Source organism: Heloderma suspectum, chromosome 6 (assembly GCF_057233095.1).
Source record: "Heloderma suspectum isolate Gila_16-S chromosome 6, 16-S_ref, whole genome shotgun sequence".
Taxonomy (NCBI): Eukaryota; Metazoa; Chordata; class Lepidosauria; order Squamata; family Helodermatidae; genus Heloderma; species Heloderma suspectum.
Window position 1 is genome coordinate 10,498,374 of NC_139463.1, and position 21,528 is coordinate 10,519,901.

At 43.4% G+C, this 21,528-nt stretch overlaps 1 protein-coding gene across 5 annotated transcripts in view; it reads right to left on the reverse strand.

Moving 5' to 3' along the window:
* Positions 1–21,528, reverse strand: part of LOC146340454 (uncharacterized) — a 246,280-nt gene that overhangs the window by 112,560 nt on the left and 112,192 nt on the right. For all 5 annotated transcript variants that reach the window (XR_014783700.1, XR_014783704.1, XR_014783706.1 and 2 more), the window contains one exon: positions 10,581–10,687. Coding sequence is in view for 2 of the 5 variants with exons in the window: in XM_084803603.1 (XP_084659729.1) it covers positions 10,581–10,625 (45 nt within the window). In the remaining 3 variants the exon portion in view is untranslated. The remainder of the gene's footprint in view (positions 1–10,580; positions 10,688–21,528) is intronic.

Sequence of the window (21,528 nt, forward strand, 5' to 3'; positions counted from 1 at the left end):
CCTGTGAGTTGGCCCAACTCTATCTGTATCGAGTCAGGCCAGCTCATGGATTTCGGGGAGGGGGGTTGTCCTCAAAAATTGGCATTTGCACAAGTTGCAGCTGCAATTTGCATAAATTACACAAATTTTGGCCATAATTTGCATAGTTTGCACAAATTGCAAATGTAAATAAGCTGAACTTGTGGGTGCGATTTTTGCAAGCTAAGCATATTTAGGGCAGCAATTTAGGGCAGCAGAATTCAAAATATTTTCCAAATTCAGGACAAAAAGAACGTGCAATTTCAAAAAATTGCATGTGGGACAGTGGGAGCCAGCGAAACTGACACGTTTCTCCATCCAGGCCCAGGGCTTTGAGAGCTTAGCTCTTAAAAGTCTGGCTTTGAATCTCTGTGTCTTCAGTTATGTTTGTGGCACTGAATTAGGACATTGTCTTCTCCATGCAGGAAATATCTTTGCCTATGGAATTTGTCTAGCGCAGATGAGTGTACATTTCATTTTGGTTTGTTTTTAATAAGCATTTATCAACATTTTCAGAACTGGAAAGAACTTGAGAGTTTAAACATCAGGATGTGGGAGAAAGCAAAACTGAGAGATTCAACCATCCTTCAGATTATTTATCCATCGAGCCCTGTCTGGCAGCAGCTCTCCGGGGTATCAGGCAGAGGGTACAGTGTAGTCTCCACGTTTTTGAGGGACCTTGGGCAAGACAGCCTCAATGTGCTTCCTCCCCCAGTGAGCCTACCTTCTCACTGCCATTGTCACCAGCTGCTATCACTCTCCTCTTTCTCATCATTGCTACCACTGGCTTGCTTAACAAGCAGAAAACCAGTGAGCAAGGATGCTGTGGCATCTGCTGCTCCTCCTTCTCACCACCACCATTGTCTGGGCCAGAGCAAGAGGCACATAAACAAGCAGGTTGCAATGGTGAAGAGGAACAACTCCATGGGGCTCTTGTCAGGGGGGCCCTACTGGGGTGTGGGCCCTTGGCATGTGCCCAACCATGCCTACCTTTGATGCTGGCCCTGAGAGAGTATTCCCTATGACCTGAACTTTCTTTAGTTGGAGAAACCGTGGAGCAAATCTGGGACCTTTTGCACACAGAGCATGTGCTCCCCCACTGGGCTACGCTCCACATCTCTTCCTTTGAAGCAGTTTTCCTTATGCAACATACGTGGTTTCCTCTTCTGGCTAGACATAAGCCTGATGTTCATATTCATTCCCGAAGCGATAAAGGTCACGCCCAAATGAACATACCCACACATATACTTGTTTTAATCAAACATAATTTTCTGACTGCAGGGTACAAGAAATGATCTGCCCCCAGAAGTCAACACTGCTTTTTTGCAGCAAAGAGGGATTGAGTGTAATTTTTCAACCAACCCCTCCCCCCCACACACTAATAGACTCCCCCCTCCCGGAGACTCTCCCAAATATTCCCTCGTCTGTCCCACAGCATGAAAAATGGAGGCCTGCTGTGGAACAGAGCCCTGACAATTTGCATTTTTAATCATCCAAGAGTTTAATTAGTATCATGGCCTTAATCAGGAGTGGCAAATATAGCTGAAGTCATCAGAGCTTAATTAGGCTGGAAAACAAAGTTTTCTCCCGGCTCGAAAGCTTTCTGTTGATATGGAGGTGAGGAGCCTGAGGCATGTTTTGACTCCAGAGCACAGACAAAAATTTGAATGGAGGAGGTTTTTTTAATTTTATTTTGGGGGGCTGTGCATAGCCGAAGGGGGAAAATAACTCTTTACCTTCTTCCCTTTTTTTTGACTCTCTTTCATAAGGTGGCCTTTAATGCTACTTTTGGGTGCTAGAACAGCTAGTCATAGCTTACTAGCCCCTTCCCCCCTCTGTTCCATGGAGGGGACACATCTGTATACTTTACATCTTCTTACCTCCATCTCTGGCTTCTGAAAGCCCCCTACCCAATCTGGTACTTTTGGAGTCTCTCTACTTGTTCCTCCATAGCTACTACACACATCGTGGCCAAGCCACAATGGGGCTCAAGGTGAGAGTTTACAGCATGCTTGGGCAGGAGGAGAAAACCTGTTGGCTTAGTGATGTCACAAAGTCAGGCGAAGTCCTGTCTGCATCACCAGCACTGTGCTTGCCTACTGTTCTCAAGCTCAGTGGACTGGAGGAATGATGGGCTGCATATATCCTGCAGTGTACACTGAAGTGTCACTATAAATCACAGAATCATGAAGTTGGAAGGGACCATGTAGGTCTGCGGTCCCCAAGACAGTGCCCACAGGCATCTCCACTTGCACCCACACATAGGTCCCCAACAAGGTGTCCGTGAGGACATGATTTTTTTAAAAATTAAATATACATACATAGATTTGTATTTATTTATTCATGTCAGAAGCATCACAGTTAAAAACATACTATAACACATAACATTTAAAGTATAACATGTAGAAGCTAAAATATATAGAAATTAGACAACTCTTGCCCCAAAACTAGCAACATTAATTGTGTTCTGTCGCGCTATCATAAGGTCCTCATGTGTGCACTGGTCAGGGCACAAAGGGCCAGTATACATATGTGTTGTATGAAATTTGTATGAAATGCATACAACTTTCTAGCAATTATACAAGGGCTGCAACAAAAGTGGACCAAACATCCAAATAAGTACCCATTTGAAGGTGACATCTATATGCCACCCTTTCAAATATTGAAAGTGCTGTAAGGTCCTCAGTCCATTGCATTAGGGGAGGTGAGTGCTTATCCTTCCAGTGTTGTACTAGTCTTTTAGCTGTCGAAAGGGTGCAGAGAATCCATTTATGATGACCATTTCTTTATTTCCATGAAACAGGTAAATAATTTTAAAGTGTGTGTATATCAGTGAATATTAAAGACTTTCCAATACAAAATTTATCTGTGTAATAAACTCCCTGTAAAAAGAAGCAACCACTGGACATTGCCAAAACATATGTTTAAAAGAAGCACTTGCTGTATTGTGTGGCCAGAAATTTGCTGAATGAGACAATCCCTTATCAAAGAGACATTGCCATGTCTGATGGAGATGAAACAAAAGCCTTTGCTGAATAGGACGCAGCCTGAGTTCCATAGACGTGAAAGGTAGTTACCAAAGCAGTGATCTACTGATTAGGCAGCTTGTGGTGCCCATAGCAGTATCTCAAATCCCCAAATGAGCCCACAGGTCCAAAAAGGTTGGGGCGGGGGCTGATTTAGCCCATCGAGTCTAATTCCCTGCTTGGTGCAGGAATCCAGTTTAAAACATCCCTGACAGATGACTCTCCAAACTCCGCTTGAACACCTCCAGTGACAGAGAGCCCACCACATCCCAAAGTAGTTGGTTCCACGGTCTGACCGCTCTGACAACTAGGAATATTTTCCTGATGTTCAACCGAAATCTGCCATCCTGGAATGTATTTCGTATTCTACAGCCTTGGATGATAGAGAACAGGGTTGGCCCTTTTCTGTGTGACAACACTTTAGGTACTTGAAAAGTGCTATTATATTCCCCCTCAGTCTTCTCCTCTCAAGGCTAAACATACCTAGTTCCTTTCAACTTTCCTCATAGGACTTAGTCCCCTGATCATCTTTGTTGCCCTTCTACTCATTCCAGTTTGTATCTGAATACTTTTTAAAGTGTGGTGTCCAGAACTGGACACAGTATTTGAGGTGAGGTCTGACGAGTGCAGTAGAAGGATTGCTTCCTGTGATTTCGAAACTATACATCTATTGATGCAACATAAAATTGTGTTTGCCTTTTTTGCAGCTACATGACATGCTCACTCATATTCAGCTGAGTGACTGCAACTCCAAGATCCTTTTCACATGGACTATTGTCAAGCCAGGTATCCCTCATCTTATACTTATGCTTTTGATTTCTTTTTCTTCATTGAAAAACTTTGCACTTGTCTCTGTTGTTTTCTGCCCAGTCTTCTAACCTATCAAGACCATCCAGGGCCTTCCTCCGAGTGCCACCTCCAAGGAAGCCTCGGAAGATGGCAACAAGGGAGAGAGTCTTTTCAGTGGTGGCCTCCCAATTATGGAACCATCGCCCCACTGAGGCCTGCCTGGCACCAACGTTGTCATCTTCTCAGCTCCAGGTTGAGACTGTTCTCTACTCCCAGGCATTTGATGGCATATGATGGGGCATTTATGCCAGCTGTCTGAACAGGTCTAGTATTTTATTGAAATTGTTTTGAGCTGTTTAAATTGATTCTAAATTATTCGTATTTAAATTTTCATGCTGTATTTTATCTCAAGAATTCTTGTAAACTGCCCAGAGAGCTTCGGATATTGGGTGGTATAGAAATGAAATAAATGAAATAATAATAAAGATAACTTTGGCTTTTGTTTCTGTCTTCTAAAATACTTTGGACTTGGTTTGTGTCACACATTTGCCAGGACAGTTAATCATGGAAAGGGCACTCTGACACGAAGCTGTTGAGTCAGAATTCATTTGCAAATTCAGAAGACTTGGGCTCAAGAGAGACTGGGAGTGGCAAGTTCACTGCGGAGAAGAATTGTCCCTCTTTAGGTGATTATTGTGGGACCTGCAAAGAAATGTTGCAGTGTGGAGTGCTCCTTTTTAGCGTTCCAGCCAGACAGGCAGGCCTTCTTTCAAGATACCCCATTGCATCTCCTTCACCAGTTTTTCCATCCCACCCTCCACAACAGACGCACTTAGCATTCCACATCCACTAAGCATGCTCAGTTGTCATTGGGCTGGGGTGGAGATTTCTCCCTTAGGTTTTTCTTCCACTTCTGCAAACCCTGGGATAGTCTCAAGCATGCTGGTACCTCCTCTTGTTTCTCAGAAGCCCTGTTTTGGCTACATCAACATCATATCGCAGCACCTACGTTTGCTATTAGTATATACGATAATGTACATCGCCTTTGCCAACTCATTATCATCTGGAAGTGGGTCACACCCACACGGATTAGAACTTTTACTCTTTTGACTAGATCTCGTGCTTTGCTTTCATGCACCGCATAATAATGGGACAGACCTAGCACACACATCGCTGATCCTTCTGGCCTCATTTTGTAATAACATCTACCCATATTCTGTCTCTACCTGTGTGTGTGTGTGTGCGTGCGCGTGTGCATGCATTAATGCCAACTTCTATAACACTTATGAAGCTGCCAAAGGGAGTCCTGACCCAGAAAAGCTTACGCCACAATAAATATGTTAGTATTTCAGGAACGACAAGATCTGCTGTTATCTGCTGCAACAGACTAACACAGCTACCCCTTTTGGAACTCATTACCATATACATTGCCTACCTTCTGAATCCCATCTCACATTTTTTCCAATCTTTGATCAACAACAACAACAAGGTTGTGAAAATCCAAAGGTTCCAATCCAAGTTAATTCTGCAAATAAAGGCAAATGCGCCCATTTGTTTTATTTAACCATCTATTATTTATCTTTCATTTTTGCATTCTAATTTTCCTCTAAGGAGATCAGGGTTGGACGCTACCTGAAAGGAGGTCAGGATACATGAAGCTTCTCCATTCTATCCTCACAACAACCCTGAGAGGTAGGCCAGGCAGAGAGAGAAAATGGGGGAGAGGCTGGTTCAAGATCACCCAGTGATGAGCTTCATAGCTGAGCAGAGATTTCAGCTCTAATCCAAGCCAAACATTCTGTCCATACATATTCCCCTTGCTGTATCGGGACACTGCCCTTGCTGGAAGAGAAAAAACCTCATCCATGCAGGAACCCGATTACATTCAGACCCCATCAAAATCCTACCGGGATGAAAATAATTAATAATGCTGAGGAACTACAAAAGACAATTTTAAAAGGGAACCTCAAGTATGTTCAAATTATGTGAAGTGATGGCAGCTATTTTCTGGGGACTTTCTGGAAATCTCATCTCGCCTGCTGCTAGCTCCCAAACTCATAAGCATTCACATTTCACTTGTCATTTGCTGATAACCCAGCATAGATTTTGTCCACCCTGCATCCGTCTAGACAGAGGGCATAACAGCAGCAGCACCAGGACCAATATATATTGGTCTCAGGACCATGTCCAATAATGGGTAGGTCAAGAAGCCCTCAACTGCAGACTCAGGGAATTAAGTCAGCTGTCATCACTTCTTAATTAAAAATAGCAGGGACTTGCTTGCATTCCATTGCTGCGGCTAAGCCTATTTGTCATCTGTCCTCTCCATGCCAATAAACAACCCCTCCCTGATCATCCCTGGGGAAGAAGAAAGAAAGAAAGAAAGAAAGAAAGAAAGAAAGAAAGAAAGAAAGAAAGAGGAGAAAGGCTATACATAAGCTTAGTGCATATGGAGGGGCCATATATTGTATAACAATACTTGGGACTCACTGACTGATTGGCTCACAGAGATATCAACATCACTGGAGTATGTCCACAGCATCTAAAATGCTGAAAATGTGTACAATTCAAGGTGTTCTGTAAACTAGAAACATCTGTAAATGGGATATCTGTACATCTTTCCATCCAAATAGCAAGCACAAAATAGGTTCTTTTGTTTTTTTTAAAGCATCCACATGACTCAGAAAGTTGCAATCTGATACACATATCTTCCAAGACACCCTGATTCCTTTAAAAATTCTGGAAGTGGAACATGTATACATCAAACATTTGAAGCTTTGGAGATAAAAATTACCTCTAGGGTGGCCAGGTGTTCTACTTTACGGTCCTCTATTTGAAGGGATGTCAGAGGATTGTTCTCTGTTTGAAAGCATCTTCTGTTTGAAGAGCTTTCCTGTCAAATTCCAGTTTAAAGACAAAGAACCCTAAGAACTGTGGCACGTCAACAGTGAGCATCCAGAGAACAGTCCATTCATGTTCACTTCTATATTTTTTCAAGGTCAGGAGGAAACATACAGTAGCATATGTTTCTGTATTCTGAAAGATTGACCTTAGATGGATTCTGTTTCAGTAACAAGTTGATGTTCAACTTCCTGGTCTAATTGAAGAAAAAGGGGAAAAAAAGATTGCAGAAGGATGGAAGAAGGAGTTGACTTCTTCTCTTTCTCCAGGCAACTGCATTTAGAGGCTTTCATCCTAACACCTGATAGGATGGCCAGTTATGAATCACCAAAAAAGAGGACCAAAGAGGGCATTGATTTGCATTACCTTTGCATATGCTGATTTATAGGTATATATGAAAATTTAGAAATAATAATTATAATTTAAATAGAAAAATAGTGCATCTCACCATAATGTAGAAGACTGACCAGGTGAGCTCTGTGCCTGCCTCTCCAGTCTGCTACCCAAGCACTTACTGTTGATAGGTAACGGTTCATATGGTTCTTTATTTTTAAACTGGAATTGGAGAAGACAGCCTTCAAATAGAGGACACTTTCAAATAGAGGGCGGTCCTCTAGCAGCCCTTCAAAGAGAGGGCTGTTTTCTGTAAAAGAAGACACATGGCTACACTAACACCTGAATGCATTCACTGGGATTTCCTCTTTTGAGAGACCCGCTGAAAAGGAAAGGAGAGGTGTAGAGGCTAACAAAGCTACAGAGATAGACTATAGCTGACTAAGGGCATTTCCACACCAGCCTAAAATCCTGCATTTAAAACAGGGCTATCTGCTTTTGTCTTAAATGCAGGATCACCACTGACTCCCTTCACACACACTCCCTTTCCCCCTCCTTCTCCCCGTATCTGAGTCTTCCATTATCTTTCATTGATCTCGCTCCTCTTCTTGCCACTTTAACTCTTTTGATGGAGGAAACTGAAGTGGAACACAACGGGGTAACCTGATAGCTCATTATCTATTAAAAATAGTTTTTAAATAACTATTTAAAAACAGAACAAAGGGCATTTAGTGCAGGAGGGTCACAGTAGGGTCATGGCATCATGTAAAGAGCTCACGAACTTCCGTGAAGGAGCAATCTCAATCGCAGGATAAAAGCCCGGTGTGAAGGAGCCCTAAGAAATGAAGAGATGGGGGGAAGAGTAAGGGGGTCTGAGGCAACGTTGCTAATAAGGCAACAGACAGAAGGAGCAGGTAGAACAATGCATTCTGGGAAAGGATGTGACCACCAATGACCACATTTTCATAACCATTCCTTACTTTTTGTGGGCTACTCCCTAGTGGTAAAGAAATACCACCCTGTCCAATAAACCTAGAGTAGGTATTCGAGCAATGCTTTTATCGGCACTGGGAACGTATTAAAGGCAGCAATAAATGAACCTGATATTAATTTGCAGTCAAGATTTGCCCACAGAGAGTGATTAAGAACCAAAAGACAATGGCCATTTCTTCAACCTGAAGATCAAATGACTTGAGAAGGAGGGGGGGGGAATCTTCTCTCACACGCACAGCCCTTATCAAGCAAGCTGATGGGGAGTTGCTCAGGTAGGTTGGACTTTCTTTCTTTCTTTCTTTCTTTCTTTCTTTCTTTCTTTCTTTCTTAAACCACATTCCATTTGAGATCCAGGCCAGCTCAAAATATTAAGAAACATAAGCAGGGATCTTCCAGTGTAGCCAAGCTGGTGTTGCAGGGAGCTGGCAATGGAGGCGAAGGTTGTTTTCTGCTGTTGCTAAGATAGATTTTCCCCCTCCCCTCCCCTGTGCTTTCGGCTCCTCCAGTCATGCGGCTTCTCCTCTCCATTGGCTCCACGGTTGCCTCGAATGATCGTGACAGGCTTCTGCTCCCCGTACTTTATTGGCTTAGTCTTATGGCCTATTATCAAGGGGGAGCAAATAAGATAGCTAATCAATAGTTGGCAAAGGCTGTGAGATGTTGCATTTGCATTAGACCTCTTGCTGTCTAGGCGTCTGCCTTTGAGATAAGCATCGTATTAGCCTATGACAAGATGGAGCACTTCCTAGGCACTGTTCAGCCGTAGAGTGAGGGTAGCAGCAGCAGGCTCTGATGTTGCAGTAGTGCACTGGGGAGACCATCGTGTTTAAAAGGGCCAACCAGCAGCCCTTCATGGCCACTGTTAGGGACCATGTTGCTACCTTGGTTTTGACCTAAAACATTTCACTAGTCTTACTGCAGGGGTGAGAAATGTGGTGCTCGCGAGCCACAGGGTGCCTCTGCACACATTTATTGGTGCCCACCAAGGTGTCCTACCCCTCTGATTTTTTTTTTTAATTAGCACATTTTCCTACTAGCAGCTGGGATTGCTGTGAAATCAGTTTCTGTTGCTGGTGAAAACTGTGGGTTCAAAGTATCTGTCACTGGGAAATCTGGACTTTCGGGGGCTCCCCAGATTTCTATGGTGCCCCGACTTGGCTTGCATTTTTGAGCCAAGCCACAGGGTTTTTTTTTTACTAAAATCTGGGAACTTTTTCATTTTTTTAAATTGATGAAAAAAGCAATTTACACAAATTGCACAAATGTTGGCTGTAATTTGTGCACATCACACACATTTTGGCTGCAATTTGTGCAAATTACACAAATTACAGCCACAGTTCACATATTTTGCATAAATTATGGCTGAAATGTCAGTAATTCACACAAGTTATGGCCGCAATTTGTGCAATTTGCTTTTTATGTGCAACCCACCCAGAAATCCGCAAACTGACTCGACTCAATGCAGATCAAGTTGGGCTTGATCTGGGCTTGAGAAGAGTTCTCCAGATTGCAACCTGGCAACGATTCACTTCAACACCATGAAATACCTGGTTGCAGTATAAAATCGAAAGGGGCTTATCAAAGGTCAGTGCTTGACCCTGTCCTAGCCTTAGGAAGCAAAGGTTGTCTGCTTTTGAGGGGTGGCAGAAATGGAAACAGAGAGAACATAAAGAATGAGAAATAGATTTCAGAAGAGCCAGTGTGGTGTAGCAGCTAGAGTGTTGGACTGGGAGCTGGGAGATCCGGGTTCTAGTCCCTGCTCAGCCATGAAGCTCACTGGGTGACTTTGGGCCAGTCACAGACTCTCACCCCACCCCACCCCACCCCACCCCACCCCACCAGGCTGTTGTTGTGAGGATAAAATGGAGGAGGAGGAAGATTATGTATGCTGTCTTGGGTTCCTTAAGGAGGAAAAAAGGTGGGATATAAAGGTAATAAATACATGTAATATATAAATGTAATAATGTAATATAAATATAATAATGTAAAGAAATGCAGTAAATAAATAAATAAATAAGGGGTGGACATAATCAATATCAGCTATTGGGATGTTTATAAGGAGGTAATAGTCCATTTTTGTACAGTGCCTGGCAATTTCTGGTGCTTTCAAAATAACTGCATGAATGAACAAATATTATTCATTTAAAGAAGCCTTCTCCAACCTGATGCCTGGTGTTTTTTTTATTGTTAGGTTTTCATGATGATTGTTTAGTGACTTGATTTTTTATTAACTGGTCTGAGCTATTGGAAAAGAAGCCTAGAACTTCTTTTTAACAAATAAACAAATCAATATGGGGAAAGCCAGGCCTCCTAACCTCCTGGTCTCAAGCTATAATATTAAGTCTATAATATGATGGGATACAGTTACTGCCCGGTGCTTGAATTACAGCCCCCTTATCTACTGCTTTTGGAACACAACAAGGTGGTCATGACTTAGCAAAAATTGGGGGGCTTGTGGACCTCCCCCAAAATTTGAGGCTGTTAACTCTCCAAACGGGGAAGAGGTAACATCTTTTGTACCTGGAAACACTCTACCAGCTGGTGAAGATGAGTGACATTCCTCATTGGTCTCTCAGAGGCATTCAAGAGCTCTTGCTTCTCCGCAGTTGATTTTCAGTGGCAGCAGCCTGTGTGGATGAAGACAGAATTGAATATCGGTGTTTGACTTCCCGTTGGCACACTCTTCATACATCGGGGGTGTAGTCTGGCTCTCAAAAGGGAACTAGGCATGAATACTAGCAGACAGCACAAAGAAGAATGATGACAATATCTTTCCCTCCAAAGGGAAATGCTACGAAGGAAACAGCGTCGCAGGACGTCCACCAGTGACTAGAGTCTTGCTGTGGGCTCCATGCAGTATATCATTCAGCCAGCAGATGTCACCATGTCCTTCATAGCATGACTTTGGAAGACATGGATCCCTCATAAACAAGGCATCAAGCGGGTATTACTTTAACAGCAACACTAAGGATAGAGTACTTATACATGTTGGAAGAAACTCTGTGGAAAAAGGAAAGCCCTGTCGATTTCCCCCTGCCATAACATGTAGTGAAACATCCTCCTCATCCTGATGGAGTTACGGCATTGTGCGTTTCCTGACCCCAGCAGTAGCAGCCAATGACAGAAAGCAGAGATGGGGAAATGCACAGTGCAGTGACATCAGGATGCTGGGTGCATTACACATTACAGGAAAAGATGGCTTACTGAAAACAGCATCCCTGTCTTAACAGGCCCATGTTTCTTACAATGTGTAGTTCTCACCTAAAAGCACTTTACAGGCGGTACCCCACTACGTGTGTGTATGTGTGAGTATGTGTCAGTTTTTAAATCAACAGCTTGGATTTATACATGTATTGCCTCCTGATGCATCAAGGTTTGCCGGTTGCAGTGTCAGATTTGGATGCAAAACACTGATTTGTACAGTTACTTTAGTTTAGGCAATCCAATTTATTTCAGTCTGGCTAATCTTTTCTACCATCAGCCTCCATGAATGGTGCCAAAATACTGGCCAGAGGCAAAGCAGCAGCCCCAAGAAATGACTTGATCAGAATTTCCATTTCACTTGGAGCTTGTTGAGTGGTAGAGCAGAGCCAGAATGGCTTCCTATTCATTTCCGTGAGCACCTCCTCTGCCCTTTTCATGAACACACGTGTGCTGTTTTGATGCTGTTCTTCTTGGCCCCATTTTCTTTCTCCTCATTTGCTCGCATGGGCATTTAATCCTATTGGCTGTGGTGGTCCATGTGATGTTATCAAGGATGTTGCAGATGCTCAGGAACAAAATCGTATGGGGAACCCAAGCAAAGAGAATTAAAAATCAGTCTAGGTAAAGGAGGATGAGGAAGAAGAAAGAAAATGCCTCCAAGAAAAAGCAACAACCAGGGGAACAAAAGTATTGAAACCATGTGGATATTCAGCATGAGGTCAGGATTTTTCTACTCCTTTGTGTAAATGCATGGAAGGTGCTGCTTTTGAAGTCAAGAAGACCAAAATTAGAAAATTCCCAATGCAACTCTAGTGTCAAGTGTTTTAGTCTAAGAATGTCTTTCTCTTCTCACATACTTCATCCAAACTGCCCCATCTCAGGCAGACCAGTTACCTGCTCACAATCCATGTTTTTCTTCCTAGGTACTGTTTGTTTCCCTGAGGTTTAGGCCCACTTTTCCACACACGCATCTCTCACTGACACCGATCAATGTCCCCCCACAAACTCAAAGGCATTATTTTTTTTTTTGCAATTAACATGCCAGACATGTCTAAATAAACTTGGGACACGATGACTTTATGGCAAAGACTGCCGTGCCCAGGCCCTGATGAATGTGGACTCTTAAAGGAAACCAAACAAAAATAAGCCTAGCTAATGAGGCTCTGGACTTGTTCCTTCAGGATGATAGATTGACAAAACATAGGCTTTTTATAACTCCCCAACCAAAATAAGCCATTGACCCAGCCCTGGTGCAACACTAAACAATCATAGCTCTATCTAGGCCTTACCAATGGAGAGTATTTTGTGGGAGATGGAGATATAATTATTTTAGACCTTGCACAAACTTTCTCTGGAAGGGGAGACACTGGCTGTGTGCACACTGGAATCAAGAAACCATCATTTGTTGGTTTTGTTCCTTTTAAAAAAAAAGAAAAGAAGACTCAACTTTAAGGCTGACTTCAAATGGCTTTCTGGCCTGAAAAATAAGAATAATCTGCTTGTATCTGCATAAAATATCTCCTTCCATACAATTGTGGAGGTTCCTCTCTGTACCAAGCCAGGATGACTCCCAGTAGGAAGAGAATGGTGAATGGGGATAGTTAGCATACCATCTACCATTGGGGGGGGGTGGGGTGCCTGAGTGGTAAATTAAATTGACTATAGTTTTAAATAAAAAGAAGAGTTATGGCCCAATCCTATGCCTGTTTAGACAGGAAAAAAGCCCTACAACTCCTAGCATGCCCCAGACATGCACTGGCATTTGGGGTCTATTTATGCACATCAGTATTTTGATGCGAGTGCTATGCCAAGTATCAACCCACACACACACACGTTTGCAGGACCATTCATTCCCAGCAACAGTGGAAGGGTGATTTTCAGCTGCTTTGGAAGGGTAGGTGAATTACTCAGGATTTGCAGGGCCGGGCCTACCATGAGGCAGCACAAGGGAGTTGCTTCAGGCGGCAGATGCCGGGAGGCATCAGGAAAGTGTTGGAGGAGAGCGGTGTGGGCCACATGGCTTCCCCTGTGCCCCTAAGTGAGCCAGCTGCCTTCAGATGCAGCGGCGGAAGACATTCCATCCCCAGTATTGACATAAGATTCATCTGCTAGTCAAGCTGGCCTTTGTACATGGAATAAGTGCTTTGCCTCGGGCAGCAGAATGTCTTGGGACATCCAGCCCTGAGGATTTGTGCATGGGGTGGCTTTGCTCAGTTTAGACAAAATGGCAGCCATCTTTTTTTATCCATGAATGTCTCCAGGATCAATGCTATATCATCATGTAGTCTCATTCCCTGAAGACAGGAGACCCTGGAGAAGATGCTGATGCTAGGGAAGGTGGAAGGCAAAAGGAAGAGGAGCCGACCAAGGGAAAGGTGGATGGATGATATTTTGGAGGTCATGGACTCGACCTCGGGGGAGCTGGGGGTGGCGACGGCCGACAGGAAGCTCTGGCGTGGGCTGGTCCATGAAGTCACAAAGAGTCGGAAGTGACTGAATGAATAAACAACAAGTCTCATTCCCATGAACATTCTGGCCCAGGAAATGCAGCCTGGAGGTTCTGGAGAGACCCACTACTGCTTGTTGGCTTAATAATAAAAAAACAAAACAGGAGGAAGAGGAGAAACTCTCAGACACCTTGTCTACGTTAAGGTAAGCTTAGCGTTAGCAGAGCAATTCATTCACATTTTTGTACAAATTTGCCCAATTCCACACTTTCAAACACTATGTGAACTGAATCTCAGTTATCCTTCAAAATTTGTACCTGTCCAAATTTTGCAGTGGAGTTACGCAATCAATTTCATGCAGAAATGTGCATATTAAGGGAAATGGTGTTCAAAAAATGTATTATATTAGGGAAATTCCTTGCAAAAAAGTGTGTCTATTGGGAAAAATGCATGAGGACATGTGTGAGCAGAATTGTGCACAAAAATGCTTATGAATTTTCATGTGACATTTTCATGTGTTTGAGAAAAACAATTCTCGAAGTTCAGGATGAACTGAACTTCATTCAGTTGGAGAAATTCAGTGTTTGGAATGAACTGAATTTAAGATTGGAAAAATGAGAAACCAAAATCAACAGATTTGTCCCTTGGTAAGCTTATATCACCAGAATATTTATGAGAAATTTGTGTGCCCCCAATCTTTCCATACACACCCCATCCATGAAATTTTCCCCAAAGACTAAGCTGAAATCTTCAGCACAGCTTTAATTGATTAGAATCAAGATGCAAGTACTCCCTCTTCTCAGTGACTCATAATGCAACCCCATACCATATGTCTACTCAGGCATAAGCACTGCTGGGTTCAATGGGGCTTGCTCCCAAGTAAGTTAGGGTAAGATTGCAGCCTTCATTTCAACTGGAGCAAGTTGAAACGGCAAACGTTCTACTTCAGCATGTGCCCACAAACACCATTTCCAAAAGGGATCTCCAAAGTCTACCCAAAAGGAAAAAGAAGGAGAAACCAGAACCCTGATTGATTTCTTGTGTGGAAACCTCTAATGAGGGTTCAGTTATTCCTTTGTTCCAAAATAAATGCACAGCCCAGTTGAAGGTATTCATATAGCTGTGCCTGCATGGGCCCAGTGTATCTGCTGCCCCATTTCACTCCCCCCCCAATCTATAAAAACAGATGACAAATATCTAGAACTCCTAGTTTTTCATCCCATACAGCAGCACATACACTGTATGTTTGTGCACACATGTGCACGCACAGAGTCACTTTTTTATAAGCACAGAAACATGGTTGGGTTGGCATGCGTGACTCTGGCTTGTACTTGTTATTGACCAGCTTCATGTAGGGCCTGAAACACCAGTCTCAGTCAAGCAACATCCTCCTGTACGATGTCAGCTTTCTATTTGGCCAAAGGCACTCGAACTCTGGATGCAATAGTATTTGGATCTACTTCACTGGGAGGCCTTGTTATTTCAGCACTTGTGTCTCAGCACCCATACTGTGCCTTAACTAGGCACAGCCCTTCGGATGGCGCCATGCCTGATGAAAGTTGCCCAGGGCATGCTAATGCCATGCCGAGATCAAGTGGGTAACAACAGAAACGTTATCCACTCTGCACGAAACCTTGGCACAACCTCTCACTTATGCTCTCTATGACACCAGCAAGCGTGCCAGAAAGAAATGGGGAAACTTTTCAACTCAAAGGGAAGATTGACACGCACCAATCCTTGGGGCTGCCAAAACATTAGAGCATGGCAGCGAGCATCCTGTTAATTCCCAAAGGCTATCTAATTGTACACAACAATAGGAAACATGGATATTACTTGTATATATGTAGACTTCTCATCTGGCCAGGCTCATGGAAGATAATGAACCATAAAGGATGACATTGGCTGTTTACTTGCCCAGAAAAAGGGTGGCAGGCATCCAAAAGACAATAACCCTAGCTGGTCAAGTGCTGTTTGCCTAAAAAATACAGAGGCAGAATCAAAGGAAGCCAGAGTGTATATAATATTATGTAAGCTTACAGTTCTATGTTGGTATCTGTTTTTTCTGGCCCTGAGCAGTAAATATCCATGGGAAAATCTCTGTGCATTCAAATTATTTTTGGTCCCATTTGCACTATAATCTGTAGTTCACTTCACATTATAGCCTTGTAATATGCATATTTCTGTGACAGTTGTACTTCCCTGTGGGTTTTGTAGCCTTAAGGACATGCTGCAAGCTACCTGATATTCTTAGACATGGTGGAAACTGTTAAAATATTATAAGAATAAAAATATAATGGCAATATAGAATGCTCACAGCTGTGACATAGATGATGTGAGAACAAAATTGATCCAGGAGAAGGTGGATTTCGTTAAGTCTGTCCCTGTTCTCCACTTAACGGAACTATACTTTTTTAGCCAAATTCTGCAATAAAAACAATCCGATGGCAATCCTATAATGACAAAACCAAATGAGTTTCAAGGGACCATTTTTTTCAGGGAGGCCTTTTCTATATACTAAGGCATGAATCCCTTCTGGCCTTTTCCTTGCCTTTTAACTTTTCTCATGAAGAAGAGCAACACTTCATTCAGAATTCACTTTGCTGAGGCTAGCAAAAATATCATATTATTCCTCAGTGTTTTTCTACTTCCACAAGTTTTGTGCATGATCAACGCAGATTTTGGAAATGACAATTTCTCACCATATCACTGCCATTGACATTATTTGAGTAGGACTTTAGAGTTTGGTAGAACCTTCTGGTTCCAATTCATGCTTAATTCAGCTTCTGAGTGAATTAGGAGCTCAAATTTACAATTAATTCAGACTCCATCTTGATTTCTGAATTGATGGCGAATATTCCTTGGCCAGCCCTGGTGCAAATTGTCCCATTGCCAGAGGTGAGAGAGCACTTGTGCCACTGCATCATGACACCCCCAAAGCCCCCCTTCCTCTGTTGTGCCCCCATCTTCTTCTTGCCATCACATCGCACCCCCACCCATCCCTTTACTACATCATGGCCCTCCCACCCCTTCCCAAGTTGCACCTCTTCCCACATCATGTCCTCTACCCCTAACCTTTACCACATTTCACCCCCCCACCCTTTCCCCTTACCTTTACTGCCAAGCTCTGCAGCTGGAGGAAGCAGCTGGTGTGGTTCTTCAAAGAACCCGCCCATCCAAAATATGCAGGCAATCTCCTGGGTCACCCCTCCCATGCCTGGCTCTGAGGAAGGACCCCTCAGAAGCAGGCATTTCAGCCAGATGAGCTCTCCAGAGAGCTACGCTGGCTGTGTCCTCAGCTAGCGTGGCTCTTGGCAGGATGGCTGCTCCAGAGAGCCCTGCTGGCTGCTATCTCACTGCAGCAAATGCCACACCAGGAAAAAGTCTAGCAAGGCTCTCCAGAGCACCCACTGGAGGTGGTGGCAGCCTCTCCTGGAGGTGGTGGGGGACCACTCTGCCACCCGAGGTGGGGGCTTCACCCTGGTTCATGAGACAGCTGGCACTGACACTGGCACATAACAGTGATGTCACTGGAGTGTGCCTGGACCTAGCACTATAAGATCAGGCATTAATTCCTGCAGTGTGCATATTAAAGCTTAAAGGACAGGGACCGTTGCATTACAAGATGAAGAAGTGCCATTTAAAGGTAAGCCAACAGATTTCTCCCCCCCCCCTCCCCTATAGCCATTGCCACCTAAGCTGTTGAAGCAACATCACAACAATGAAATGTGATTATCTCTTGGAGTGTGTGGCTTCCAGAATTGATCTTATTGTTTATTTAAAAAACAACCACAACAACCACGCCACCTAGTAAATGAGGGCTTATTAAAATGTCAAGGGAGAAGTATGTCAGATTTGAATAACGCAAAAAATACACACCATACTGGCACACCAAAAATTCAAAGTAGCGTGCTGCCAACACACACAGAGCGGATTCACTGTAACTCTATTGACCATAGTAGTGGAGATCCTTGATAACTATTAGGGCTTAAGATGAACAAATAGGAATTGAAAGGCATGAGGGTAGGTCAAATTCACTTCTGCCTGCCATATAGGTGCCACTGCTTTTGCTTCCACCAAATGCAAAGCTTGTTTTAGAGAGCCAAAGGAGGACAACTGTGTCACCATTGGTGGTGGGTTCCTTTCCAAAAGAAGTTAGAGTGAAGTGCCTCTGATCTCCACAAGTGAATGCAAGGCCAGCTCGATGGTTAAAGGGTCCCTCAGCTCTGCTTAATATGCTCTCATTGTCTGAAGTAGGACAGCTGGAGAATGATGCAAGGCAGAGCCTTCTCTGTAGTTGCACCAAAGTTGTAAGACGTCCCTCCCTAGTGAAGTTCACTTCAACCCTTCTTTGCTGGCTTTCAGTTGTCAAGCCAAGGTGACCCATTCAGATTTTTGATATTCAGTGACAGATTTTGATGAAAATTGAGGGCCACTGGTAACCGAACTTTTAGCTGTGATTAATCAGGTTCTTATTCTGTATGCTCTCCAGCAAAGGAGATCATTACCTTGTCGTGGTGCTGGAGCTTGAGCACCTCAATGACGTCATGAGCTAAACTGTGAAGGGACACCCAAGACGGGAAGGTCATGGCAGAGAGGTCAGACTAAATACGATCCCTGGGGAAGGAAATGGCAACCCACCCCAGTATTCTTGCCATGAAAACTAAATGGATCAGTACAACCAGAGATATGTCGGTATGCCATCGGAAGATGGGACTCCCAGGTCGGAAGATGGTCAAAATGCTACTGGGGAGGAACAGAGGATAAGTGCAACTAGCCCCACATGTGATGACGCAGCTAGCTCAAAGCTGAAAGGACGGCTGGCAGCCGATGGTGCTGGTGGTGAACGACGAATCCGACTTTCTAAAGATCAACACACCATAGGAACCTGGAATGTAAGATCTATGAGCCAGGGCAAATTGGATGTGGTTACTGGGGAGATGTCAAGATTAAATATAGACATTTTGGGTGTCAGTGAACTGAAATGGACTGGAATGGGCCACTTCACATCAAATGACCACCAGATCTACTACTGTGGACAAGAGGACCACAGAAGAAATGGAGTAGCCTTCATAATTAATAATAAAGTGTCTAAAGCAGTGCTTGGATAAAATCTAAAAAATGACAGAATGATCTCAATTCGAATTCAGGGTAATCCATTTAACATCACAGTGATCTAAATATACGCCCCAACCACAGATGCTGAAGAAGCAGAAGTAGATCAGTTCTATGAGGATCTGCAGCACCTACTGGATAGTACGCCAAAAAAAGATGTTATTTTCATTACAGGAGACTGGAATGCTAAGGTGGGTAGTCAAACGACACCTGGAATTACAGGTAAGCATGGTCTGGGAGAACAAAATGAAGTGGGACACAGGCTGACAGAATTTTGCCAAGACAACTCACTGTGCATAACAAACACTCTCTTCCAACAACCTAAGAGACGACTTTATACATGGACTTCACCAGACGGTCGACACAGAAATCAGATTGACTACATCCTTTGTAGCCAAAGGTGGCGGACATCTATGCAGTTGGTAAAAACAAGACCTGGAGCTGATTGTAGTTCAGATCACGAACTTCTTATTGCACAATTTAGCATCAGACTAAAGAGAATAGGGAAGACCCACAGATCAGTTAGATATGAGCTCACTAATATTCCTCATGAATATGCAGTGGAGGTGAAGAATAGATTTAAAGGACTTGATTTAGTAGATAGGGTCCTGGAAGAACTACGGACAGAAGTTCGCAACATTGTTCAGGAGGCGACAACAAAAAACATTCCAAAGAAAAAGAAAACCAAGAAGGCAAGATGGCTGTCTGCTGAGACACTGGAAGCAGCCCAAGAAAGAAGGAAAGCAAAAGGCAACAGTGATAGGGGGAGATATGCCCAATTAAATGCAAAATTCCAGAGGTTAGCCAGAAGAGATAAGGAATTATTTTTAAACAAGCAATGCGCAGAAGCGGAAGAAGATAATAGAATAGGAAGGACAAGAGACCTCTTGCAGAAAATTAGAAACATCGGAGGTAAATTCCAGGCAAAAATGGGTATGATCAAAAACAAAGATGGCAAGGACCTAACAGAAGCAGAAGAGATCAAGAAAAGGTAGCAAGAATATACGGAAGATCTGTATAGGAAGGATAATAATATCGGGGATAGATTTGACGGTGTGGTCAGTGAGCTAGAGCCAGACATCCTGAAGAGTGAGGTTGAATGCGCCTTAAGAAGCATTGCTAATAACAAGGCAGCAGGAGATGATGGTATCCCAGCTGAACTGTTTAAAATCTTGCAAGATGATGCTGTCAAGGTGATGCATGCCATATGCCAGCAAATTTGGAAAACACAAGAATGGCCAACAGATTGGAAGATATCAACTTATATCCCCATACCAAAAAAGGGAAGCACCAAAGAATGTTCAAACTATCGAACAGTGGCACTTCTTTCACATGCCAGTAAGGTCATGCTCAAGATCTTGCAAGATAGACTCCAGCAATTCATGGAATGAGAATTGCCAGATGTACAAGCTGGGTTTCGAAAAGGCAGAGGAACTAGAGACCAAATTGCCAATATCCGCAATGGAGAAAGTCAGGGAGTTTCAGAAAAACATCTATTTCTGTTTTATTGACTATTCTAAAGCCTTTGACTGTGTGGATCATCACAAATTGTGGCAAGTTCTTGGTGGGATGGGGATACCAAGTCATCTTGTCTGCCTCCTGAGGAATCTGTATAACGACCAAGTAGCAACGGTAAGAACAGACCACAGATCAACGGACTGGTTTAAGATTGGGAAAGGAGTACAGCAGGGTTGTATACTCTCACCCTACCTATTCAACCTGTATGCAGAAAACATCATGCGACATGCTGGGCTTGATGAAGCCAAGGCTGGAGTTAAAATCGCTGGAAGAAACATTAACAATCTCAGATATGCAGATGATACCACTTTGATGGCTGAAAGCAAGGAGGAGCTGAGGAACCTTATGACAAAGGTGGAAGAAGAAAGTGCAAAAGCTGGGTTGCAGTTCAACCTCAAAAAAACCCAAGATTATGGCAACCAGCTTGATTGATAACTGGCAAATAGAGGGAGAAAATGTGGAGGCAGTGACAGACTTTGTCTTTCTAGGCGCAAAGATTACTGCAGACGCTGACTGCAGCCAGGAAATCAGAAGATGTTTACTTCTTGAGAGGAGAGCAATGACAAATCTTGATAAATAGTTAAGAGCAGAGATATCACACTGACAACAAAGGTCCGCATAGTTAAAGCAATGGTATTCCCCATAGTAACCTATGGCTGCGAGAGCTGGACCGTAAGGAAGGCTGAGCGAAGGAAGATAGATGTTTTTGAACTGTGGTGCTGGAGGAAAATTCTGAGAGTGCCTTGGACTGCAAAAAGATCCAACCAGTCCATCCTCCAGCAAATCAAGCCAGACTGCTCACTTGAGGGAATGATATTAAAGGCAAAACTGAAGTACTTTGGCCCCATAATGAGAAGACAGGATACCCTGGAAAAGATGTTGATGCTAGGGAAAGTGGAAGGCAAAAGGAAGAGGGGCTGACCAAGGGCAAGATGGATGGATGATATTCTGGAGGTGACGGACTCAACCTTGGGAGAGCTGGGGGTGGCGACAGCCAACAGGAAGCTCTGGTGTGGGCTGGTCCATGAAGTCACAAAGAGTTGGAAGCGACTGACCAAATAAACAATAAAATTCTGTATGCTGCATTAACTGGTATTGTTTTGATATGGATTGCAAGCCAGCTTGGAGACTTTAAATTAAAAAGTGGGCTATATTTTAAGAAAGTAAGTAGGTAAATAAATATAAAT